Source organism: Eumetopias jubatus, unplaced genomic scaffold (assembly GCF_037043125.1).
Source record: "Eumetopias jubatus isolate StellerSeaLion01/CBP00866 unplaced genomic scaffold, mEumJub1_p1.0 scaffold_14, whole genome shotgun sequence".
Taxonomy (NCBI): Eukaryota; Metazoa; Chordata; class Mammalia; order Carnivora; family Otariidae; genus Eumetopias; species Eumetopias jubatus.
The window spans coordinates 92,857,564-92,884,773 of record NW_028274820.1 but is presented as its reverse complement, the minus strand read 5'-3'; the positions used below and the strand labels follow the sequence as shown (position 1 = coordinate 92,884,773).

The following is a 27,210-nucleotide window of genomic DNA, read 5'->3' as shown; positions in this document are numbered from 1 at the left end:
AAGAAATGAAAGAAAATTCAAATAAATAGAAAGATATTTCTTGCTTTATGAATTGGAAGAATTAATAATGTTAAAATGTCCACATTCCTCAAAGTGGTCTACAGATTCAATGTAATCCCTATCAAAATTCTAATGACATTTTTCACAAACATAGAACAAACAAATCCCAAAATAGGCAAAGCAATTTTGAGAAAGTAAAGCAAAGCTGGAGGCGTCATGCTTCCTGATTTCAAACTATATTACAAAGCTATAGTATTGGCATAAGAACAGACAGATAGATCAGTGGAACCGAAGAGAGAGCCCAGAAAGAAACCCATGCATATAAGGTCAATTAATTTATAACAAAGGAGCTAAGAATATACAATGGGGAAAGGACAGTCTCTTTAATAAATGGTGATGTGAAAACTGGACAGCCACATGCAAAAGAATGAAACAAAACCATTATCTTAAACCATATACAAAAATTAACTCAAAAGGGAATAAAAACTTGAACATAAGACCTGAAACCCCAAAAAATCCTAGAAGAAAACATAGGTGGTAAGCTCCTCGACATTGGTATTGGCAATGATTTTTTGGATTTGATACCAAAACCAAAGGCGATAAAAGCAACAATAAACAAATGGGGTTACATCAAACCAAAAAGCTTTTGTGCAGCAAAGGAAACCATCCTCAAAATGAAAAGGCAACCTACTAAATGGCATTAAATATTTGCAAATCACATATCTGATATGGGGTTAATATCCAAAATATATCAAGAACTGGGGTGCCTGGGTGGTTTAGTCGGTTAAATCTGTGACTCTTGATTTTGGCTCAGGTCATGATCTCAGGGTTGTGAGATCGAACCTTGCAGCAGGCTCTGTGCTGAGTGTGGAGGCTGCTTAAGATTCTCTCTCTCCATTTCCCTCTGACTCCCACACTCACACTCTCTCTCTGTATTTTATATATATATATATATATACACACACATACACACACACACACACACACATAAAAAGGTGTTCAACATCACTAACCATCAGGAAAGGGCAAATGCAAACCACAATGAGTTATCATCTCACACCTGTTAGAATGGCTATGATCAAAAAAAGACAAGAAATAGCAAATGTTGGCGAGAATGTGCAGAAAAGGAAACCCTTGTGTACCATTGGTGGGAATGTAAATTGGTGCAGACACTGTGGAAAATAGCATTGATGTTCCTCAAAAAATTAAAAATAGAACTATCATATGGCCCAGCAATTCCACTTCTGGGTATTCATCCGAAGGAAACAAAACCACTACCTGGAAAAAGATATCTGCAGCCCCATGTTCATTGCAGCATTATTTATAATAGCCAAGACATGGAAGCAACCTAAGTGTCCATCAGTGGATGAATGGATAAAGAAAATGTGGTATATATACAATATGGAATATTATTTATCCATAAAAAGAAGGAAATCTTGCCATTTGCAACAACATGGATGGACTTTGAGGGCGTTATGTTAAGTGAAATAAGTCAGACAGAAAGACAAATACTGTACAATCTCATTTATATGTAGGATATAAAAACAAAAACAAAAAAACCCTGAATGTATAGATACAGAGTATTCAGATTGGTGACTACCAAAGGCAAGAGTGGGTAGGCAGAATGGGTGAAGTGGGTCAAAAGGTATAAACTCCTCGGTTATAAAATAAATAAGTCCTGGGAATCTAACATACATCATGTTGATTATAGCCAGACATTGTGGTGATCTTCTTGCAATATATACAAATATTGAGTCATTATGTTGTACGCCTGAAACTAATGTAATGTTATATGTCAATTATATCTCAAAAAAAAAAAAAGGAGAAGAGAAAAAAGACAGGGGAGTAAGTGCTGCTGCTTTTTAAGGATGACAGAGAAGCTGGAAAAAAAAAAGCCAATGCAGTTGCTAAGTCCTAAGAATGAGAGGGAAAGGGACAGATGTTAGACTGAAGTGTAGAACAAGAAATGAGCTGGTGTGAAGTCCTGTGTACGCTGAATGGAAGAAGGAAACATGAAACAAAGGAGGGTGAAAAAACTCACCATTAGGGATTGTGACTGTTTTTGGAGTACAGGTAAATTTCATCAAACGTTTTAGGGTTCCAACTATTATATGACTTATTTTATGAAGAAAAAATTTAGTGGCTTAAAACAACATACATGGGGACGCCTGGGTGGCTCAGTCAGTTAAGCGTCTGCCTTCGGCTCAGGTCATGATCCCAGGGTCCTGGGATCGAGTCCCACATTGGGCTCCCTGCTCGGCGGGGAGCCTGCCTCTCCCTCTGCCTCTGCCTCTCTCTCTCTCTGTCTCTCAGGAATAAATAAATAAAATCTTAAAAAAAAAAAACAAACCCATACATGTATTACCTTTAGTGTCTGTGGGTTGGGAATCTGGATGCAGCTTAGCTGAGTCCTCTGGTTCAGGGTCTCTGATAACGTTATAGTTATCTTCAGGTTCAACTTGAGGTTGGGGGGAGGAATCTGCTCCCAGAGTAAACTCACATGGTTATTAGCAGGATGTGGTTGCTCAAGGGTTGTTGGACTGAGGGATTCAGTTCCTTGCTGGTTATTGGCTGGACATCTTCCTCAGTTCCTTGCTATGTGGGCTTCTCAATAGGGCAGCTCACAACCTGGTGGCTGGTTTTCCTTGGAGTAAGCAAGAGAGGAAGAGAGGTCAAGCAAGTGAGGAGCCAGAATCTTTCTTCAAAGCCCATTACTTTTGACATATTCTATGTGTTTGAAGGAAGTCCAGCCCGCACTGAAGGTTAGGGAGTTGCACAAGGGTATAAATACCAAGAAGCAGAATAATTGGAGCCAACTTCGAAGCTGCCTACCACATGGGGCATAACTAGGGGCTGACTTTGTCAAAAGCAGAAATGTTTGATAGATAAAGGTTTGTATCCCAACATTAAGGGGGATGTACATGTTTCTAACTTACTCACGTGAGGGTTATGCTAAAAAGATGTGGTGAAGGAGGTAGCAGATTGAAAGATGAAAATCAAGGACCAAGAGAAAAATGACAAACCTATTACACAAAGAAGGTACATGCCCATAAACTGGAATTTCTACTCAAATATTAAAATATTCTCAAAAGTCCCAGGAGATAGGACCAGACAAATGGAATAGTTCACATGACAATCTGTGGCTTAAAGGCAACAGAGTCCCAAGACCTTTGACTGACCCCACTCACCAAGAAATACTTGCAAAGGAGAGGAATACTTAAAATCTGAATGTGCCATTGAAAGAAACTTTTAGAGACAATTGGCAGACTCCTTTATATTTAAAATGAGCAAACTAATTAAAAAGGCCAAAAACAATATGAGCAAATTATATTTTCAATGACTTTGTTTCCCTTAAAGGAGGAGTCTAAAAAGGGAGAAACAATCACAGTGTTGGGGGAAAATACTTTAGAATAGCTCTCTCTTCCCTACTCTAGGCAGGCTGGTGATCTGGTCCCCCTGCCCATCTCTCAGGCCTCCTCTCCCATCACTCACTGCCTGGCAAGTCTTGCTGCAGCCAAATGGGCCTCCCTGTCAGTCAGCAAAACACCAGCTCTTCCCCAAACCTCATTTCATTCAGGTCCCTGCTCAAATGTCACTTTCCCAGAAAGAACTTCCCTGACTGCTGTCTAAAATAGCATGGAACTGCCCCATAGTCTTACCTTGCTTTTATTTTTCTTTATACCAGTTACCACTTTCTGAAATTACATCATGCCTTTATTTATCGACTTGATTTCAGCTCAGGTCATGATCTCGGGGTCATGGGATGGAGACCCTTGTGGGGCTCTGGGCTCAGTATGGAGTCTGCTTGTCCTCCCTCTGCTCCTCCCCCACTGTGTGCTCTCTTTCTCAAATAAATAAACAAAATCTTAAAAAAAAAAAGGTTTGCATTATGCCTTTATTTCTTTATCTGTTTATTGCCTGACTCCTCCATGGAGATACAAGTTCTGTGAATTCAAGGTCTTTCCCCGCCCCCCTAAAGATTTTATTTATCAGAGAGAGAGAATGAGGGGAAAGGGGCAGAGGGAGAAGCAGACTTCCCACTGAGCAGGGAGTCTGAGGCAGGACTCCATCCCAGGACCCTGGGATCATGACCTGAGCCGAAGGCAGACGCTTAACGACTGAGCCACCTGGTGTCCCTGAATTCAAGGTCTTAACTCACAGCTCTTTAGGACCTGGAAAAGCCAGCCATTGGCTTTTATCAAGTGTCTGTAGAGTGAACTGAAAGAAAAAAGTGATTAAAACATGTCAGGAGAGGAGCAGAGCCGAACTAGGGCGAAAATGTGAGGAACAAACTGACAATTTGCTAGAACTGTGCTAATACAAATTTACACACAATGGGGAATATTTATATTTGTGAATATGTAACTCACTTTTTAAAAAAAAATCTCGAAACTCAAATGAGCTAATCTACATTAAGAAGATATTTAAGACCATATATAAATATATAATATTTAATACAGTATATAAATCTGCCCACACAGCGGCTCCCTTCCCTTCCAGAAGCTCGCGCTAACTTTTGTGGATTCTAAGGGAAGGTACCGAGTGCACCCCTCCTTCTCCATGAAATGTATTCTTGTCGCTATTTGATTGGCTGTTCCTCCCAGGCGCCCTTTTATCATTGGCCACGCTTCCAGTCCATCACTCCCAGACTCAAGCACTCCATTGGTCCGCTGCCTCAGAGAGCGGTGGCTGGTTGCGCTCTGGCAGAAGGAGTTCCCCGGTGACGCCAAAGGAGCTCCCCGCCCACATTCCAAAGCCTGGGCAGAGACTTCCCGCTGTCCAGCCTTTCCGGGCGGGACGGGGCGGAAAGCCAGACTTCTGATTGGATAGGGCGGGCGAGGTGAGTATCCGATTGGTCTCTGCCCTAGAGGGAGGTGGAGTCATAGCTGGGTCCTGGAGCAGAACTGAGGAGCCCTGGGAAGTCACAAAGTTTGTGTTTGGAGCGATAGTGGAAAGTGGGCTTATTGCGAAGGGATTTTCTTGGGATGAGAGCTGATCTCCTGCCTTCATTTTGGATGCGCGCCCTGCTTTAACCCCCCTCACCCTCCCAGCCTTCAGCCAGATCCCTGGACAGCCTGTCTCTCCCGGCAGTTCTCAGACTTCCGAGGACACCGGACGGGAGCCCTTGGCAGTTCTCCCTCAGGCAGAGCAGAGAACGTTTTTCCTTTCTAAGTGCATAAGCTTCACGCACACGCGCACACACGCACACACGCGCACACACCCCGCGGAGCCGGACCTTAGCCTCCGAGGCGGCTCTGCCCGCTCCCCTCCTGCCCTCAGCATCCTCGGCCCAGCGTCCTTCGGACCAGCATGGAGGTGCTGGAGAGCGGGGAGCAGAGCGTCCTGCAGTGGGACCGCAAGCTGAGCGAGCTGTCAGAGCCCGGGGAAACCGAGGCTCTTATGTACCACACGGTGAGGACTCGGCGGGGCGGGAAAGGCGCGGCTTGCAAGGGGGGAGTATAGCTAGGGACAGGGACCTGGGAAAGAAGTACTTGGGAAGAGGCAGGCATGCCCGGAGTGAGGATCTAGGGAGAGGTGTGGTTTTTCGATCCGAACAGATAAATGTGGGCCGCTGGCCCTTTTAAAGTTTCAGTAATAGTAATGACAGTTTGTATTTCTTTGGCAATTTATACTCTCTTCCCGAGTCGTTTTCACACCTGCAATATCATTTGCTCTTGCTGTCAGTACTGTAGGCAGAAGGGGGAGATGGTGGGGAATAAGGGGAGATAGTGGGGAAAAATATGCCGCTGTTGGGTTTGCTACTGATTTTGTGGGAAGGTTTTAAAAAACTAAACAAAGTGGCATTTTCTTTCCTTCGTTGTCATATTCTCTCTTTTGTTTATATTTCAGGAAATACACGTGTGTGTGTGTGCGCGCGCGCGCGCGCGTGTGTGTGTTTTGGAAAGCCCCTTTGATATTAGGAGAGAGAGTACGTTATTTGGTTTCTTTAACTGTACAGCCAAGAAATCTGCTTTCTCTCTCTTCAGAGGGAAGATCAGCAGAGTATGGAAAATCTGAGGCAGTTCCATATTTCAGAAAAGCTTTGGAGAAGGTGGGACGGCTCACCAGTTCTTTGTTCAGTCTTACGCCTCAAGGACCTCGTTGGGGACTGAACTGTAACAGGAATACTGCACATTTCTTTTATAAGTTTCAATTTCAAATTTTGGCTATTAAATTTGCAAAATGAAATTCTGTTTCCAACAGCCAGCAATGTTAATATGATTTTATGTGAGATCTGTTTTTTTGTTTCTTATAAATTCAGTTTGTAATGAGAGAGAGAGTGAGAGACAGAGAGAGAGAGAGTGAACACTAATGAGAAAACAAGAAGCTTGCCTGTTTGCCTTTCATGATTTTTTTAAGGGGGTCAGTGCCAGGATATTTGAAACTTTTGCAAAATGGCCCGTAGGCTCCACCTCCTTGGCCTTTGCCTCTGGTTGACGTTATTTTGGGAAATGGGATGAGGCCTCCCTGTGATTCCCACCAAGGCACTTGTGATGGCTGAGAATGGCTTGTTGAAAAAATGCAGAGTGCCCGGCGGAGAGGGAGTGGTAGTTCGTGCTGGGGCAAAAGCCAGATGTGTAGTGCGATCTGGGTTTTGCTTACTGAGGCTTTCCCTGAGGAGACCACGTGGGCTGCATTTGGACTGAGGGCCCAGATGTGCTTCCTGTTGTCAGTACAGAACTTAGAGCACATTGGTCCTCAAATATCTTCTGGTAATTGGGTGCTCCAGGTGTTTCTGCTGACATGGGCTGCATTTTAACCATTTGTGTGTATGGGGGGGGCAGTTCTTCTCTTTTGTTCTTAAACATACTGTGAAAATGTCTCACCCAGCCGCAGTGATGCCACAGCTTTGGGATTGTCTTTCAGCTAGTGGCACGAATTATACGCAGGCATACACATTCCCTTTCTTGCATTTGTGACTTGCATTTGTGAGATCATGGACTAGGATTTGAAATGCTACCTGTGACTATGACATTAAGTCGAGACAGAACAGTTTGGGCTGGCTTTAATGAAGATCTTTATGCACAGTTTCAGGGGTAGAGACCTTACATTCCTTTTGGTATTAAGGGCTCAGTTTTTTGGTTATTGTGATGAAGAAGTGATGTGTGATTATTTTTCTTCTAACTTTATTTTTTTTTAACGACTTTTATGTCTACCACTTAGGGATGTGTCTCTCCTCTGGGGAGCTCACTCATATAAAATGCCACTCATCATTGCTACAAGTCATTGCCAACACACTGTGTATATGAATTAGTGTTGAAAGAGGTATTGGATTTAGTAGCACAGACGACTGGATTATATTCCTTCTAAACTAAGGGGAGTTTGGCAGAGATTTGAAAATAGATAACTTTCCCATCTGTTTCTTAAACTCTGTTAGGTATCCAGTTGCAGAGCTGGTTATTATTGCTATTCGTCCAAAATGTGGAATAGCCTGACCTCCAGGTCTAAATAGGGATTTAGTTAGCACATGCATGATTGCTAATGCCCTGTTTTAGCAAAACCTGTCACCTGCCTGATTTTAAAAACATAGAAGGTTCAGATCGCCTGAGGCTGGGATTGTACCGTCTCTGGTGACTTCTGTGAACCATCAGGAGCAATGTTTTTCTCTTTTGGTTAGTTGTGAAGAAGACTTCTTGGTTCAGAAGGACAAAGGCTTAGAAGGGACAGGATGGAAGTCTACAAAATAATGAAGTACGTGGATAGAATGAATATGCACTTGCTCATTAGGTCCTGACTTGTGAGAGCTTTGGGCTTCCTCTTGAAGCTTAAAAAATAGTTTCTGTACAGATGACAATATATTATTTTAAATCAGTGAGTAGTACTTTTACGAACGCTGTTGTTTCTGGAGTATGTACAGGCTAAAAGTGGGTTTAGAAAAGGTGGTGGATCTAAAAATGCGGCGTATGTCTCTTTTCTGGTTTGAAATCATTGTGAGAAACCTTGTTCCTTACCCCAAACCTGCCTGGATGTTGGGCATTTCTAACACATATGTTGTGTTCCTCTAAGATTCTATGCAAATTACATTTCTGGGAATTCATTGTGGGATTTTTGTAATTTAAAGAGCAAAACAGGCTATGCATTTTACCTACTTCTATATACACAGTTCATATTCAGAAGGATGCTCAAGAAATGGATGATTGTTTCTCGCAAGGGAACCTGGGGATTGGAGGTCAAGAGAGGGAGCAAGGGTGGGGGAGTTATTTATACACTATCCCTTTTGTACTGTTCTAATTTTTACCTCCTGAATGTATTTAGAAAATGTAAAATTAAAGCTTAAAGGCACCATGTAACACTGGACTAGAAGTAATTTTAGCTTGAGTCTCTCTAGGGGAAGGGGGGATCTGGTGCTCCATTAAAGTTCAACACTTCCCAAGTCAGTGGAGGCCTTGGGTGAAGAGAGGAGGAAGCAGGAGTGCTTGGTGGAAAGGGGCTCTAAGAATGGAGGATTAACTGTGAGTTTGGGTCTGATAAACTTTATGATCGTGGTAACTTTCTTATATCTCAGTTTAATGATCTGGAAAATAGGGATTTTTTTAAAATTTTTGCAATGACTTTATTTTTTTAAAGATTTTATTTATTTATTTGACAGAGAGAGAGACAGTGAGAGAGGGAACACAAGCAGGGGGAGTGGGAGAGGGAGAAGCAGGCTCCCTACTGAGCAGGGAGCCCAATGTGGGGCTCGATCCCAGGACCCCGGGATCATGACCTGAGCCGAAGGCAGACGCTTAACGACTGAGCCATCCAGGCTCCCTGCAATGATTTTATTCTTTGTAAAAAAAAAAAAAAAGCTCTACAGTAGGAACTGTGAAGTCTTCACAAAGATAATGACAGACGTTCTGCTTGTTTTCAATGCTATTCATATGAATCCAATACTTTGTAAGGTTATTTAGTGGTTATGCACTAAAATTTTATATCTAGTTGGTGCTTAAAGTGAAATGACCAATTCCAGACAGTGGAAGGTAGAGAGTTAAGGGGATGTTCGACCTGCCCGGTATCCGGATGCAAAGGTCATCTGGCTTCCACATCTATCCCTGATGTCGGGGTGAAGTTGGCTAATTTCACAGGCTGGTGAGATTCCTGGCTTCCTCCTTCCTCCTGGCTGGCCCCGCAACTCATGTGGCTCCGATGGGACACTGAAGCTTTTGGGTCGGTGTTCCACCTTGGAGACAACTCCTGTTGTTGGCCCGGGCCAGGTTCTGAGGGGGAACCTGGGCCCCTCCTGGCTTGAGAAGATCATTACTTGTCACCTGATCTCTACAAACTGAAGGATGAGTAATGAGTTCTAGTAGGAGAATTGCAAAGCAAGTATACTTTGTCTTCAAGGCCCTCACTTCACCTTTCACGTTTTCCTCCCTTCTTGGGCCCCAAGTACTCACTGTAATTGTATTCCCTTTCTAACTCCCCATCCTAAATTTTGCTCTCACGAAAGATCTGATGAGCTTACACTGAATATTTAACTGTTAGTAAGGCTAAACCTATGACCCTAAATGGGCATTTATATTTAACAGTAATTACTTCAGCTCAGAAGGGTGAATCTCTAAACGGAGAACTTAAGGCAATACCTATTGGTTGTAGGGGAGTGGAGGGAGTGCGCAGTGGTCTTTTACTCCATATATGTGGACCTTATTCATCAGGCAGCCAGGTACCTGTGTTGCTAATTTATCTGTGATCTAAAGGATTTTCAATGGCTTGATGAAATTTCTTTGACCTATTATATTTTTGTGTCTGAAATTGTTCTCATGGTGATAACCCAGGTTGGGGGAAGGTAGACTCCACACAGCCCTGAAAGATGAGAGGACAGCACTGAGTTTTGTACTTGCCCTCTTTCTTGAAAGACTCCCAAATAATAACATTCTATGGAAGCAGGGTGGTCTGATGTGAAGTTGCTCTTGCAACAAATGAGGCATTGCCTCTAGATTAATAATTGAATTAAATTATAATGTTTGCAGCTGTAAGTGAAACTGATTCAGACTTTTTATACAATAAGGAAATTATTATGTCATGTCGTAAGAGGCCTAGAAGTATAGCTCCTTGTTTGACTGATTCGGCAACTCTATCTATCTATCTATCTATCTATCTATCTATCTATCTATCTATTTTTTTAAACGTTTTATTTACTGGGACGCCTGGGTGGCTCAGTCGGTTAAGGTCTGCCTTCAGCTCAGGTCATGATCCCAGAATCCTGGGATCAAGCCCCACATGGGGTTCCCTGCTCAGCGGGGAGGCTGCTTCTCCCTCTCCTTCTGCCACTCCCCCTGCTTGTGCTCTCTCTCTCTCTGTCAAATAAATAAATAAAATCTTTTAAAAATTTACTTTTGACAGAGAGAGAGATAAAGCAAGCAGGGGGAGCAGGAGAGGGAGAAGCAGGCTCTCCACGGAGCAGGCCCTGACTGAGCCACCCAGGTACCCTCAGCAACTCCTCTAAATGCCATCCATCTACGTGCAGATTTCATCTTTGGGTTGGATGCAGCCAGAAAACAGCTCATTCCCAGATGAGTTTCGGGTGTTGGATTCAAAATGACAATATCCAGAGGAAAGGGGGCGCCTGGGTGGCTCGGTCGCTAAGCGTCTGCCTTTGGCTCAGGTCATGAACTCAGGGTCCTGGGATCGAGCTCCGCACTGGGCCCCCTGCTCAGTGGGAAGCCTGCTTCTCTGTCTCCCACTCCCTCTGCTTGTGTTCCCTCTTTCTCTGTCTCTGCTCTCTCTCTCTCTGTCAAATAAATAAATAAAATCTTAAAAAAAAAAATATCCAGAAGAAAAAGAGGTTGAATCTTTCTGTGTCCCTTTTTAGGATGGAAGAAACTTTTTTCAGAAACCCACCAGCTCATTTCTCTTTGTGCTTCCTCAGCAAGGATTGGGTCGGTTGACCATTTTAAAACCAATGGCTGGAAAGGGATTTGCATGATTGGCTCAGATTAATCATTTGGGGATTGAGGAGCTATTGGTGGCTCAATCAGCATGATTGTAATGATCATTAGAAAAATAGTCCAAGTTGGCAGTCCTTTCTTTAGTGTGTTTGTTTGACCAATGGCTGTTTTCCTCACAGAGATGGGCTAGCAAATGGAAAATGTTTTAAAATCCACAATAATTAGCCTTGGAAACAAAAGATCAACCCAAGTCCTGTGCCACTTGCAGAGCTCTAAGAGTGTTATTTAGCTGTGCTAATAGCGCCCAGTGAAGGAAGACTATGGAGACAGAACGGGCCTCTGAAATGCCTCTCTGAAATGCACACAAAGGCTGTCAGGGAGGGTGTGCTGCGGTGTCCCAACCCACTGACTAGGAAACGTAGAATTAACTATATTATCTGACCTGTCTGTATCAGGGTCAGATATTGGGGCCAGAGGTAACTCACTAAGCCTGTAATCATGCTTATCATGCAAGAAAAGAATGACTTGTTTAGTTCGAGGTCCACACAATCTCAAATCAGCAGGTAGAAAGCGGAATGTCAGTTTTAAAAGAAGCTGTTTTTTTCAGTTGCTTGTGGCCATTCACGTATTGATAAGCCCGTGTGTGCCTCTTGGCATCTTGAGCTGCCTGCCTAAGCCTGGCATGGCTCTGACCTGTTTGCTGTCTTGGGGCAAATGGCCGTAGGCCTTGGTGGGGCATTTAGTAGGGTTTTGAGCCCACAGCTGTCGGATGTCTGAATTGTCCAAGTGAGTAATTTTATGGAAGAGGGGAGTGTTCATGTTCCCTGTCGGTGCAGAGTCAGGATTGGAAGAAAATGATGAGACCCACGATCTTTGGGTCAACTTTGAGCCTGTTCCTCTCCCTTGCTGCTCATCATATGCTCTCCGTCTCTTTCAAATGAAATTCTAAGTGACCTCGATTTTCCCTGTAATCGAATCCTATAGGTCATCTGTGAGGCACATAGGACGCATTAGCCTGTTTTATCTACCGATTTTATCCACCGAGAATCTGAGGCCTAGATCAGTACAGCATTTGCTCAGCTGGAACACAAGTTCCTTGAGGACAGGGGACATGACTTTGGCTTTCTGTATTCCCATGATGCTTAGCCAAGTGCAGGATGCTCAGAGATAGAAAATAATTGCTTGATGCCTAATTAAGTGGAGTGAGGCAGTCTTGGAGAATGGATAAGCTTGCTGGCCTCGACCTCTTTTGTTAATATATTTTTTAAACTCTGAATTCTTGTAAATGCTTCCGGAAATCTGAAAATTTAGTGTGAAAGCGACCTGGGTAATTCAGTGTCAATATCTTTTCTTGTTTAGTTTATAGAGAACAAGGTGGGAGTGTGGGTGAATTTCGAACAATCGAACCCTGGTCTCCACCAGTGTGGAGTGGAGGGCAGCATGGTGGAAAGGGTGGGCTTTGGAGCCAGGCAGATTCAGCGTCAAGGGCCACTGGTTCTCTAGTGACCTTGGGCAAGTTACCTTACATGTCACTGCTTGGCCCGTAATAGACACGCTTTTCCACCGTCTCCCCTGAGTTAACTGTCTTTTCTCTGGGGAAAAGATGCCCCGACCTCAGGAGTCTGACATCACTCAGGAAGCACGGGGGCCTGTTATTAGTCTCTCTCACACTTCTTCATTTCCTGCCCTCCCCAGCTTCTACCTTCTGCTGTAAACACAGGTCTCTGCCTTGAACACATGTTTGCCAGATGCTGTTGCCCCCTCTTGCCCATTTTTTTTTTCTCTCTTGTTTACTGCCAGGTTTTCTCAAACAAGTAGTCAATACCTACTGCCTGCATTTCCTTCCTTTCCACGTACTTCTGCACCCTGTCAGTTCTGGTTCCCACTGTTGCTAGAAGGTCCTCCAACTTCTCTCTAACCACTGTATCCAGTCTCTTCTCTGTCCTCACCTGCTAGGCCTCATGGAAGTAATTTGGCAGCATTGAATACAAGGTCATCTCATACTCGTTCTTGCTTTGGCTTCCATGACGGTCTGGTGGGCTCAGCTTTTCCTTCTTCACTGGCTTCCTTGCCACCTATTAAATGTGAGCGTTAGGTACTTGGCCTTGTGTTCTTTCTTTATGCTCCCCCGGGCTCCTGTGTCACCTTCAATACAGCTGGTTCTCAGATCTTTGTATCTATTATCTGTCTCTTGACGGAAAGTGGGAGCTCTTTGGTATGACCCAAGCTTCTTTTGGGCCCTCATTCGCTCTGGAAAAGCTCTGACTGGATAATCCTTGAATCTTCATGACGCATCACTCTAAAAGGAGTAGGGGAAACTTTGAACCCCCTTTATCACTGTACCTCATTTATCTCGGGCAATGTTTACTGACTCAGCTCTCCTATAGTATAGACCCATGAGCAGCTCACAGGTCATTACTGGGACACTTTTAGAGTCAGTGTCACCCATCAGATGCAAGCTATGTTTTGGCTGGGATTGTGCTTATTCTTTGGGTTTGGGAAACACTGTGTGGTGTTCTGGGGTGGTATGTCTAAATTTTTCTAGGACTGCATGGAAGGTCAATGCAAAAATCAGACATAACTTCTTAGAATCATGTGCCATATACTCTGCTGTTGTGTATAGCTGCTGTCAAGCTCAGTTGCAATTGCCTCACGTTGAACTGCCTGCCTCTGAATTGCTCTGTTCTGGAGTAATTTATTTACCTAAACTGTGCTGACATTACTGAAGAGCTTTGTCATTTTGTTGTGTGAACTCGTTGTGTTGCAAGTTACTTGACATTCTGGGTCTCCCTTTATCTGGCTGTAAAATACTGCACTTGTATCACATGGCCCCAAAATTTCTTTTAACCCCATAGTTCTGTTCTGGGTATCATGCTCCTACCTTTGAAAGGCTCTCAGCTTTAAAAAATGATATAAAATACCAACAAGAAGTTTAGTTGATTGCTTATATCATTGAGGCAACTCAGTTGGCAGATGTTGTGTTGCACTCTGTAGCCTCTCTTTCCTGACTTAAGACCTTGCTTCAGTAAAACCCAGACAAAATAAAGAATGGAAAAACAGAGAGGCACAGAGGTAGGAAACATTTTTTTAACATCAGAAAAAAAAAAAAATCTACTTCAGACTTCTTGGCAAATAAGAAGAGTCTGGGGAAAAAAAATCCACAAACAGTTTCCTAGTTGTCTGAGTGGAAAATCCTGGTTTTTAACATTTCATATCTTGGAAATGTCTGAATAGTTTTTGTTTAAAGGGAAATTCCTTTTGGCTGAGAAAGAGCCTGCAGGATTCAAACTGATAGGGTGATGTTTTTAGAAAACTTGGAGGAAATAAGGATTTGTGATGAAAGTGCTTTCTCACTGGCCAGTTGTGTTAAACAGAAATTCAAATCCAAGGTTACCAATCATAGCATTGTAAAGGTTGAAATATTAACTCCGTCCTTCCCATGGCTTCCTGTCCATGCATCCTGGGGAAACATCTCTCATAGCTGGTCCTTCCTCCAATTTGAGGAACTTAATGAACTGCTTTTCTAAACCTGTGCATGTTCTAGGCAGGAGGATATACATTCTTGACCTTGTAGCTCTCCTAGTTGAGTGGGAAGGAAGCTATATAAACAAGTCATTAAATACCTGGTGTACATTTTGCATTAGAACTGTATTCAAAGTATTTCTGGAGTACAGAGGATGGAATCACAATTCCAAAGGAGGTGAAGAGTTTGGGAACACATCACAGAGCAGGTGATATTTACAGCGGGTCCTGACGTATAAATAGGAGTTCTCTAGGCAGTGGGAATAGCAAGTAGAGAGTTGGAATGTGTAAAATGTCATGGTTGATTCTAGAAATCCCAAATAGTTTTATGTACTTTGAGAGTACTCTGTGGGGGTGTTGGGAGATATAAGATCCTAAAAGATCTGCATGCCTTGTTAACCATTTGGATGTTCTTTTGTGGGCAGTGGAGTAGGAGGCTGTTAGGGCTTTTAAGAAGAGAGGCAGAGGAACAAAAATGTGTTTTAGAAAGGAAACCCTAGTGGTTATGAAGGACGGATTGGAGGGTAAAATTAACGGTGGCAAGATGATCTGTGGCTGGCTTTTTCATCCATGAGGTTGAACAAGACACCATAGGGCCTTGAACCTGCCAGAGAGGAGCACATGAATCAAGCAGGGGCTAAGAGCTGGACTGGGAGACTTGGTGACCTTGGGGGATGGGAGGGGGCATGGGAGACCTCCCGTTTTCTGAAGTGGCAGACTGAGTTGGCCATGCTTCAAGTGACCTGAAAGGGGAAATTGAGAGGAGGAATGAGTTTGGTGGGGAAAATAATGACTTCACTTTCACACATAGTGAGTCTGATGTGTTCATGGAACATCCAGGAGCTCTACTTCAAAGGCATTTGGGAACTTGGGTTTGGAGTTTGGAGAAAGGTCTGGTCTGGAGGTGTAGACTGGGGATGCTAAAAGTCTGGTGGGGATCAACGAAGCCCATAGCCCGCAGAAGCTGGTTCAGGGAGGGTAGGTGAGAGTGAAGAGTGAGGGGAAGGCCAAGGATGGAGCCCTGGGGGCCCTAGAAGTGTGGGCGGGGGGCCAGGCATCTGCAGATGGGACTCAGAAAGAACCGACAGGAAAATGTATAGAAAATCCAGGAAAATCCCATCACAGGATCCAAGAGAAGAGAGCGTTGCTAGAGAGTGGTTAATATAAATAAAGGCTGAGTGTGCACTTCACCTAGCTTCAAGGACTACATGCATGTCGGCTGAGGATAGTACCTGTGTCTCGGGGCTACAGTGGCCTCCCCATGGTCTGAGCCCGTGGCACACTCCGCAGCCTTGTGCTTCGGGAGCCGAGACCTGGCTTCCAGGCAGAAGCTGAAGGCAGACAGACAGGAACTAGGAGTAAAGAGGCATGGTGGGTAATCTAGACAACACTGTCTCTTTCTTTCCTTTGTTTTTGTACAAACCTGAAAGCAATCCTTAATATTGGCCTTGGAGACTGTCACGGTGCCCATGCCCTTTTCTGAGGGTACTTCCTTCATTCTCTCCAGGCTGAGTCCATCTGTCCCTGTATGTCCTTCTGGTTGGCGACCGAGTTTGTGCATGTGTCCCTTTGTGCACGTGCCACTTCTGGCTTTGGGGCATGTAAAAGACTGGCCTCTGGACTCTGACATCTGTATGAGAGTGTTGGGGTTTGCCAAATGCCTGTAAGATTTGAGACTTCCTTTCTCTATTTCTTCTGACTCTCCCCATGAAGAAAGTATTGGGTAGGCCCACTGATGGCCAAATATGGGTTTGATCACAGATACATCAACAATATGCAACAGGAAAAAAAAAATAAGCTAATTGCCTCCATTTTTGTATGATATAATAATAGGGGCAGGTGAGGACCAATGGTTTTGTTATAGGAATAGGAGCCTGAGGGTTTTCCAGTGGAAGGAACATTCAAATAAATGATGCAGCTTCAAAGAAAATGTGCAGCTACACGCAGTGCCTGGGTTTTGGAACCTATAAAGGGGACTCTGGCGGGACATCCTGCGGCCCTCCCCCGGCCCCCTACGTGTCCCCTGCATGCTGGGGCCGGCTCCTACCTTTGTTCTCTACTGTGCTGCCATCTCCCTCAGCCCCGAGGAACAGGCATGGGAGGGGGCGCTCTGCAGCCAGGACTGAGGGCCGGTGCCGGAGGGCCAAAGGAAGAGGGGGCGGGGAGGAAGGAGAATTCCACTTCCCCTGCTGCCCAGGGAGGAAGCTGGCGGTCCTTCTCAGCCACCTGTGAGGAGACACCAAGTTTGGGAACCACCCCCGAAGTTCAGCTGCAGTGTGGGTTGAGTGGTCTCTTGGCTGACCGGGAAATGGCTGATTTTTTTCATCCCATGATTTCAGTAACTAAATGTCTTGTGCGCTGGAAGCACCTACGTGTACAAACTTAAAAAAAAAATAGATTTAATTTTTTTAGAATAGCTTTAGGTTCACAGCAAAATGGACCAGAAGGTACAGTGAATTCCTATACACCCTCTGCCCTCCCCGCAGCACGTGCAACCTACCCCACTGTCGACATCCCAGTGCTACGAACTTTGGAATATGGATTCATAGGCTGGGGTTACCTGTGGCAGCTTTTGATATTAACTTTTTTATTTTTTTAAATATGTTGGCTATTGGAATTTAAATAAAAATAAATAAAATTAGTCACAGACAAGGTTCCCTTTTGTAGTCCAACAAGAGGCCAAATTGGCCCACAGGGGCCTTAAATGTGTGTGTATATGTGTGTGTATAGGCAGTTTTTTCTTTTGTTTTAATAAAAACTTACTCCAAACAATTTAGGAGCACACCTATGGATTTCAGTAGAATACAATTAAAAAGTTAAAATGTGGTATTTCTCCCACCCCCGATTTTCTGTTTGCAAATGGTGTAGGCACTGTTTGGAAAGGAGGGTGGGATTGACTGGGGGAAATCCGTATTTTTTTGTAACCAGAGTGCCCAAAGCCCAGCTTTGTAGCTGTGACTTCTGACTTCCTAGCCTGAGATGGTATTTGTTTCTGAGGCCCGGCCAGGGGTTGTTTTTCCGGTTTTGCTCTGGATTTGCAAGTTTTCCTTCCAGGGCTCTTGGCAGTCCGTGACCCACGTTTGGGAGGTGCTGGAAGGCCTGGCGCTCCGGGCTGAGGATGACCGAGCCCAGGTGGACACAAACCTGCTCCCCACCCTGGCCTCCAGGGCATTGCGTTTTCACGGAAGGTGCCCACCAGCCCCAGAAGTCTTGAACGAGGGCATTTTCGTGTGTGATGAGAACGAGAAGCAGAAAAATAGCAGCCAGAAAACCATTTGGTGTTTCAGCTGTGTTTACATATTCGGAACATGAGGTGGGTCGAAAACCAGTGTTTCCTTCTGATTTAAATACACACTTATAGGAGGAAACTGAAATTAAGCCTGGCCCAGCTGAGAGGTGGGATGGTTGAGTAACTGAGCATGATGAATGTTCTGTTCAGCTTTCTTATTCCCACACTTCCTCTTTCTGGTGTGGGACTCTGAAGGCCCTGATGTCTGCTGATGGCTCAACCACTGGGGGGACAGGGTGTCAGTAGAAAAGGCAGGGATTTGGGGTCAGCACGCACTTCATAGCCCTTATCGCCAGCAAGTAATTATTTATTCAGTGCTTCCAAGCCTTGTTGGCCTGGCACTCACGGACAATGATGTTATCTGCGGGGTGCCCCGAAGCAGTGGGTGAGGCGGCTCACGGCCCCCGGGCTCTGTCAGCTCCATCCTCTGCTTGGGGCACTCCTTATAGGCACACTGGTTGGGAAGCTACCAGAACAGTGCTGAGCACAGCACAGTTATTCAGTAAAATATTCGCTGCTTGAGTTGAATCCATGACTCTGGGCTTAGTCTGGTGCTAGCATTCCCTACTTCGGATACCCTTCCGAGGCTAGTTCACAAGGCCATGAGCAAGGATGAGTGACATGATATGAATAATGTGTCTATCTCTGTGCCTGGTGTATGGCCACTGCGTAGGAGATACTAGTTGTCTGTACTCCTTTTTTTTTAACTTCAGTAATTTCAGGGATGTGGAGGAAGAAAATCCTTGCTGAGTTTTAAACGTCAGGGGAAAAAAAACAGAATAAAGCCTCTAATGTGACCTCATTATATGTATGTATGTATGTATGTACTTTCTCCAGTTTTATTGAGATATAATTGATATCTAACGTTGCATTGTATAAGTTTAAGGCGTGCAACATAATGATGTGATATGTGTATATATTCAAAACGACCACCACAGTAAGTTTAATTAACATCTGTCACCTCACATAGTTACAAATTCCTATTCTTGTGATGAGAGCTTTTAAGATCTACTCTCTTAGCCACTTTCAAATATATAATACAGTGCTGTTAACTATAGTCATCATCTTGTACGTCACACAGCCAGAACCTGTTTGTCTTATCACTGGAAGTTTGTACCTTCGACCCCCTTCACCCTAATATGGCCTGATTGTGACTAGACATTTGGCGGGGGATAAAAAACCTTAACTTTTTTTAGTTCCTATCTGAATCTTTTTAGGGTGAAGGCCTGGTATTGATTTGCATGACTAAATTCACAGTTGGATTTTTCAGGCACCTGCTTCTGCAGAACTGAAATTGTTTGGAGGTTTTGGGGGATGGATTGGTGGCAGGTGTTAACATTTCTCAAGTTGCAAGAGGGAAGGCAAGGGGGTCTGGCCCCTTCGCTGTCCCTGCCATCCCCTGAAGCAACTATTTATGAGAGGATATTAAGATCATTTGCAGTGTTTTTCTAACATGAATAATGTTTCTGGGGCTAATTGTGAGATGCTGAGGAATCCATTAGCATGAGAGTGGGAAGGGGGAGCCCTGTGGGGCCCAGCTGTAGCACAGGGGAGAAACCTGAAGGGCTTTCTGCTTGTCCCCTTCCTGGGCAGAGCAATTTAAATGCTGTTGATAAGTCACAGCAACTGGCATATAAGCCACTGGCTCTCTTTCTGACCCATGGCCTGACTGCATACGGCCTTTGACCTTCCAGAGTAGTTGATGTAAGGACAATTGAGCGACAGAACCTGCCCTGAGCCTGCGTTCTTGGGAAGCAGATTCTAAGTCGGTCTTCTCTGCCTGCCTTTTATCTGGACTAGCCAGCATCTTATCTGATAGACGTTCCAGAGATTCCGGCATGTGAATGGACCCCCTCCCATAAGACCTTGTTATTATTTTGGCAATTTCAGTAGGGCTTTGTGGGGGAGCTGCTAGAAACCTGTGCCCAAATCTCCACTCTCTCCGGAAGTTGTATGTCTTTATTTTAAATAACAACAACAACATCACTAAATTGCTGGTAATGGGGCTGAATGCCAATGGGAGAAAATCCTTAGCTGTAGAAGCTAACAAATTTGAATGAGTTACCCGATGGTTCTTCTCTGTGGAGCTGCATTACTGCAAAGCAGCTGGTCCACTGGTGGACTGGTTAGCCCTTTGTTGGTTTTTCACGAGATGTAGACGACTTTCATGACAAGTTTGTTCTTTGGTATTTGCCAACCAAAAGAAAAATATCTTGGTAGTTAGCTTTATTTTTCTTCCTTGCCCTTTTGAGAAACTATTACCTGTGCCAAATTTGCTTCTCAAAACAAAAAACAAAAAACAAAAAAGAACAAGAACTAAAGTTTCAGGATTGGAACTGTATATGTCCCTTAGCTTCAAAATACACTGTTAAACATTAGTTTGTTTTATGAACGTAGCTTTACGAACCAAGAAGTCCTGAGTTAGGCTTTCCAGGACCAGTGTAGTGGCTGAACAGTGCCAGTGGGTCTCAGGATTGTCTCACGTTTTCATTCTGCCATCTTTAGCAGGTAGACCTTTGTCCTCCTGGGCATTGCCTCATGACTGCAAGATGACTGCATCACCTCCAGCATTACGTCAGCTTCCCTGGCAGGAAGAAAATGGGAGGGCAAAGCAAAAGGGGGTAGTACCTGTATTAGAAAAGCCAAGGCTTGCTCTGTGGTCCCAGCAGGGTTTTGCTGGCTATCCCTCCCTGTCACAGAGCATCCAGGAAGGTGAGTGGTTTAGCCAGACACCTTGCTACTCTGAACAAGATGGGCATGCCTGGTGGTGAGGAGGGAGGACAGGATGAATACCAAGTGGCCAAGCAGCAGTCTGCCTCACTACAAAATAACACTTTTCCAAACTTAGAGGATCTTAGATCTCATAGGGACCTTTGACATGGCTGAGCACAACCCCTTCATGTCACAGATAAGGGAACTGCTTTATTTCCTTTCTACTTCTCTGCTCAGTGTGCCAAAAACCCCCAGTTGTACTTTTTGGCACTCCTGGGCTGAGCGGCTCGTCCCAGATGTATAAACTGTGCCCAGAATGTGAGTGGGCTGTCAAGTCCCTTTCACCAGGGAGGAGAGCGGCAGGGACACAGGTGGTTTGTATACGGGAATCAAAAGGTCTGATTATGCTTTCTCAGGAAAAGCAGCTGGCCAACAGAAATTACTGGGTGCCTCTGAGTACAGAACCTGGAATCTGGCTTCCTGGAATGATCACAAAAAAATAGAAGCTCAGTCCTGCCCTTGAGGAGCCAAGCCTAGCAAGACCTCCAGAGCAATCACATGTGTAAGACCAAGCAGAGACACAAGCTAACAACGAAGAAAATCCGGGGCAGACAGAGTAGCTAGGCCAGGAAGGTGGTTTGGAGGAACTGGCCGTGAGTAGGGATGTGTAAAGGCCTATTTGGTGGAGAGCAGTGGTGTCTAAAAACAGTGGTTTGAGAGTAAGCAACATTTGCCTGGTTGGAGCCATTTGCTAATGGCTGCCTGAAGCCTCGTGTGTTTTCTTTAGAAGAGCGGCCTGAAGGCAACCGTGTTTGTGGATTCCTCACAGAGCTAGTATGAAGTTAGCCAGATTTATTGGAATGTATCTGAAAGACCACTAGTTCTGTAGCAGCTTTCCCTTTGATTTTTCAGTTTCAGCCTTCTTCCCTTCCCCCATCTCCTAGGACCGCCCAGGAGCCCTGACATTTCATTTCTGCCCTGACTTCTCCTGTGCCCGGAATGTGAGTGGGCTGTGAAGAAGCCCACTTCTCTGGGGGCCCATCCAGTCTCCTCAGCGCGGGATCCTGCTAGTGCTCTGGAGGGCATTCTCCACCCTTGCCTTGGGGCCATGTGGTAGAGGAGGCCACAATGAGGAGACCGGTGTCTCAGGCTCTCCTGCCCCACAGTGGAGCAGGCAGACAGTTTTTGGCATTGAGAGTCTCTAGGTGTCTTGGCTTGGGCTGTTACCACAAAATTCTGTAGACTGGGTGGCTAAAACAGCAGAGGCGGGGAAGTCCAAGATCAAGGGATTAGCAAATTCTTCCTCTAGTCTTCTTGGCTTTCTTTACACTGTGTCTTCACCTGGTGGCGAGAGAGAGCTCTGGTGTTTCTTTCTCAAAGAACATTAATCCTGTCATGGGGGTTCTACCCTTATGACCAACCACCTCCAGATACCATCGCACTGGGGGTTAGGACATCATAGGAATGTTGGGGTGACATAGTCGGTCCATGGCAATGAGGGTTCACTAGAGTTTCATGAGGCTCCCAAATGACAAGTGGTGGTGACCAGAGCAATGTGCTCTCTGCTGGAAGAAACCTACGAGAAGTGAGCACCTGGCTGTTCTGAAGCTGGGTCCATGACCCAGGTGGGTCTGGGAACCTCCTGAAATGCTCTCCAGGTTATTGAGGTGGAGTGCAAATGTGTGTTTTTCATCACATTTTCAAAAGTTATTTATGACCCCCCAAATGTTAAAGAGCTAGTGTCTTGGAGACTGTGGAGGCTGAAAGGGCTCAGGTCTGTGCACAGTGGTGCCCACTGCCAACATCCTGTGTGCATGGCCGAGAACCATTGCTGTGCTGCTGTCCGTACCCCAGAATGTTCCAGGGAAGCCCTGCTCCTTCTTGCTCCTTGGGGTACTCATTAGACACTGACCACTGACAGGTAAGCAGCACTGTTTGTCCCTTAAACCTAACCCTTTGTCTTTGTCTTCTGGGGGACAAACTCCTCCCTCCACTGCCTGACGCTTTTTTGGAGAAAGCATAAAAAATGAGTGGTTTACATCATAAGCCAAAGAGAAAAAAAGATCTTACTTATGAAAGACATTTCGTAGTATTCTCAAGATACTGACTCAAAGCAGGCAAAAGTTGAAGCTGTCTTTTCTGACCATATATGGAGGGCTCCGGCCCACATATTCATTCATGACGCCCAGTCCTAAAGCTAGCTCACCCTTACTTTGTTCTCCTCCACTTCCTGGTCCTCCCGCATCACAAATTCTTCTCTACATCCGTTTTGAATTTTATTTGACCTAATATTGTAGATTTCCTTTAAGCCATTGAAATCATTTTTGAAACATGGTTAACATGAAGAAATTTTAGAAGCACAGACCTTCCTAGAATCTGGGCCAGCCGAGGGCTGGCTCACTCCTGACCTGGGCGCCATCCCCGAGGGACATCTCCTTTTCCCCATCCGGGCCTCTTCTTCCTGTCGCCTTCCTGTCTCTCTTGCCCCATTCTTGTGTCCTCAGCTCTCCTCTCTTTCTTTCTCTCATCTAGGCCCTTCCCTTCTTCTCTGACTGCGCTCTGACTCTGCCACTGTTTCTAGAGCTTTCCTCAGTCCTGACAGCAAGCGGACCCGAACTCGGGGTTTAGAATCTCTTCTTAGATTCTCCTGCCTCGTTGCAAGGGCTGGTGAGCTCTGGCCGATGATGGCGTTCTGGAGGTGGTCACGATAGTGCTGTACATTGTGAAGGGTCTTTTGGGGGAGACTGGGAACTACAGGGTTGACTTTCCAAAGGTATGGGGCAGTTTGGGACCCAGGAGAGGTTACATTGTGGAGTAACTGGGCCAATGTAGACGTAAGGAGCAGGAGTAGCCAAGGGAAGAGCTAGTCACTCTTACATGCCACTGAAGAATTGTTTTGGTGAACAGTGGAAAACGTCTGCCCTAATTTTGCCTTTCTTGTCTCCTGCCCCTGCAGTTGAAATACTGAGAACTTCCAGCCTATTGCTCTACGAGTTCTGGAGCAAACATGAGCGAGCCAGTTATGTATTTTAGGAGCCTGCTCCCTTGTTTGGGAAATCTGGATCTAGGTTTTCTATTTATAGGTGTCTGTAATGCTTGGGGGAAGCCCAGGGCCCCAGCAACCCCTCCAGCCCTTTTCTCCAGTTGTGTTTATCCAGGCCTTGGGGTGTGGCCTTCTAGGCTGAGACCTTAACTAGGCCACAGTCGCTTCTGTGGCTGGCCCCACCCCTGAGTAGCTTCAGGCCAGATGAACGCGTGGAACTATGAGCCTCCAGCTATGACCATCCCACAGCCTAGAGCAATGGTTTTGATCTTGGCTGCATGTCATAATTACCAGACAGCTTAAAAATATATTGATGCGTGGGTCCCAGCCCCAAGAGATTCTGAACTGATTGGTTCTGGGATGAGGTTTGGGCAGCAGGAAATTTTAATAGCTTCCCTAGTGATTCCAAAATGAAATGAAGGTTGAGAACTACTGGCTTGGAGCTTTGCTACTCAAAGTGTGGTCCATGGACCAGTCGTATTCACATCCCCTGGGACTCTGTCACTGACCCATTATCTCAGCCCCTACTCTAGACTTTCTGGATGATAAGCTGAAGATCTACAGCTCCTCAGGAGCTTCCCATGCACCTTGCAGTTTGAGAACCACTGGCAAGGTGTCCTGCTGCCCTTCCTGTGAGGCTGATTGGACCCCAACCCTGCCATACCACACCAAGTGCTGATGCCAGGTCAAGCCAGACAGAGCCCAAGAAACTGACTTGGCCCCCCCATGAGCTCCTTGGGGGTCAGTTCTACATCTGGGTACAAGGGTTTAGGCAGCAATCCTATTCTGAAATTAAGGTCCAGTGGGACTGGCTGCAGCATGTGCTTTGGGATCTCTTGGCCTGATGCCTTGACTTGTGGCACTTTGCCTAGTCTCCCTGGCAGAGTTTGCCCTGCCCTAACCCTGGGGTGGAACTAGGAGAATAAAGCTAAAAGCTAAAGTTTCAAGATAATGAATAAAGCACTCTAGAGCTGGGATGACTGGACCAGAGATGGTGGGTGCACAGCACCCGTGGTGTTCTTCCCCCTGCTCGCCTGCAGCAGACACCTGCTTTTTAACCCTGCTCTTCTCCCTTTGCCGCTCACACTTGACCCTAGCCCTCCTCAAAAGGGCATTCCAGGCAGACATTGCCAGTTCCTCAGATTGTGCGCTTAAGATGCAACTATTCTGCATTTCCTTTTTCCCGGAGTAGCATCTGTTACCACTCGTATTTTGACCCTTCAGTGTCATTTTACAACCTTTGAGTTCTCAATAACCTCTGAGACACCACCAACACCTCTCTCCTCATTTTGCCGCTCTTTCTAGGCCCTCTCAGACAACCGGTCAACTGAATGTTCCTGTCTCTTGAGACTGTCATCCACATCCCCATTCCACATGTCTTTCTCGAGCACCACTCCATGCCCAGTACTGTAATGGGCCGGGACTCGGGGAAGCACAGACTAGTAGGGACCCAGCCCCCACCTCAGCTGTAATGCCCCTGCTGCCCTCCTCAAACAGCCTCATTTTTTGTCATTCCTCATCATTTGGTGGGAATAGCAGTGGATTGGGTCATTCGGCTTCCTGCTCCCCAGTGTCAAGGCCTGACCACTGTCCTGCATTCCTTGCCTATTCCCTGCTATTGGAAAATAATGTCACGACTTACTAACCTTCATATAGCATCGGGGCTGACCATTCCCACCTTCCTGGACCATCAGCCTTCATGTTGACTTGAGCTCAGGGATCAGGCAGGTGGAGAGTGAAGCTGTCAGGGAGTGAGGCTAGTGTGGGGGGTTGTAGGGAGCAGGAGGGACTGGAGAGACTGGGAGAACTTGGGACCTGTTCCCAGGAAGCAGCAGTCACTCAGCCCCAATAGGCTGACAGACAGGAATTTAGACCCAGAGTTGGCAGGTACCTGACTTTAAAAGAAGCTAGGAATATAGACTTTTGTGTGAATCTCTTGCTTTTTAAAAAATTACTCCCCTATGTTCTGCCAATAAATTAAAGCAGAAAACCATAAAGTAGGTTTTTTTTTTTTTTTTTTTTTTTTTTTTTTAGATCTGATTGGCTCTGTTAAGTGATTTCATGAATCAGGCAGCATTCCATCTAGCAAATAGAGCCATACTCCCAAAGTAGATGTCTTTATAGGCCATTCAGAGTTAAATTGTGGACTCTCCCCAAATCCGTAGAAATCTAACAAATGCTCCAACACACATCAACTGTGCTGAGATTGTCCAGATCAAGGCATAGCTCTCCGGTGTTCTGGTTTATCTGCATTTCATAAAAAGAGTACTGTTTCTGCACCCATCTGAAATGTTGCTGGAGTTAGAACCAGAAATGGCATCAGGACATTTTATTTGCTGTGTCCTGACTGCTTTTCAAGCTCATCTTTTCCATTGCTCACTCTGTTTTAAGAGAGATTATTCTATCTGACCTTGATTTCAGTTTTTCTGTAAAGTGCTTTCAGATTACAAAAATGTGGCTAGAAGTCAGGTAATTACAATCTGGGTTCATGGAGCTCAATAGTCTCTGATTTAATTTTATTTATCTTGGCCTCATTTGCTTCATTTGTAAAGTGGAGTGATAATACCCATTGACTTCACAGGGTTGGTATGAGGATTAAATGAGATTTTTTTTTTTTTAATGTGGAATCACTTTAGAAAATGTTAAGAGTGCTCCCTGATTCTAAAGTGTTAAGTTCAAATTAAAAGGCACACAGGATACTGCTTCTACATTTCTTAAACAAAACACAACAAGGTTTATTGGTGTTGCTGCATATGATTGATCTATCTATTTGTTGCCTTCAACATGAAATTAATATCCAGGCTTTTCTGATATTGCTACTAATTATTTGATTAGATGCCCAGTGGGTTATTCCAAGGTTCTTCTCATAATCACTACTTGTAATTCCTTTTTCTGAACTCCTATAGGTATTATTTGTCCCTGCAGTTTTATCTTGAAATTGTTACATCACCACGTCATATGTGTGCTCTGGGTCTCTGAGCAAAAAGGGATATGTTGCTACTACAGCAGCTACTGCCACCAAAACATTCTCCTTCTGGGTCGTCTGGACTGAGAAACCTAGGCAGATTTTATTGCAAATCCTCTTCTTCTTTTTGCTAGATTTTGAGAAGACCTGCAACCCCTTTCTATGCAGCCTTCTGCTGTAGATAGGAGGCAATGTAGGGAGGAGAAGGAAACTGGCAAAGATGGAGAGAGGCAACTGGGCAGGAGTGATGTACCAGTGTGTAAGCAAGTTCAGGGAGTGTCTTTAGACCCAAGTTCTCCCCCCACACTCCCACTCCCCCTGCCTTAGTTCTAAGAGAATAAAAGCAAATCTTTCCAACCCCCACCTCCGCATCTTTTGCCCTTTGTGTTTGTTGTGTGTGTTGGTGTGCGCATACAGGAAGGCTGAGCACTGCAAGCTGCGCTTGTGGAATTCTTTTGTCTCCACCCTCTGGTTTGTCCCACTCCCACTGGTCAGGACTCATGGGAAGCAGATGCATTCTTGCCTATCCCTTTGCCTACATATTTTAATTACCTGAGGAGATTTTCAAAAAATACCGATGCCTGAGCCCCACCTCAAGACTAACTGAGTCAAATATTTTGAAGATAGGGTGTTGGAGTTTTTTAAATAGTTCCCAGATCAGATTTGTATTTACACTGAGGTCTTCAGTTTATTATGTAACACATAAAAAATAAAATGGGGTGATGGATGAATAAATTGGTGGATAGATAAGGCAGAACAATAAAGTGTTAATGGTAGAATCTAGGAAGTAGGCACATAGTGTTCATTATAG

The 27,210-nt window shown here is 44.9% G+C and overlaps 1 protein-coding gene across 2 annotated transcripts in view; it reads left to right on the top strand.

Moving 5' to 3' along the window:
- The first annotated feature begins 4,730 nt into the window (after positions 1–4,730).
- CREB3L2 (cAMP responsive element binding protein 3 like 2) overlaps positions 4,731–27,210 on the top strand; it is a 109,570-nt gene continuing 87,090 nt past the window's right edge. The window contains exon 1 of one of the 2 annotated variants that reach the window (XM_028106362.2): positions 4,731–4,840. Coding sequence is in view for 1 of the 2 variants with exons in the window: in XM_028106361.2 (XP_027962162.1) it covers positions 5,311–5,412 (102 nt within the window). In the remaining variant the exon portion in view is untranslated. Of the gene's footprint in view, positions 4,841–4,880; positions 5,413–27,210 lie in introns of those variants that run through there. The other variant, XM_028106361.2, reaches the window with a different exon arrangement.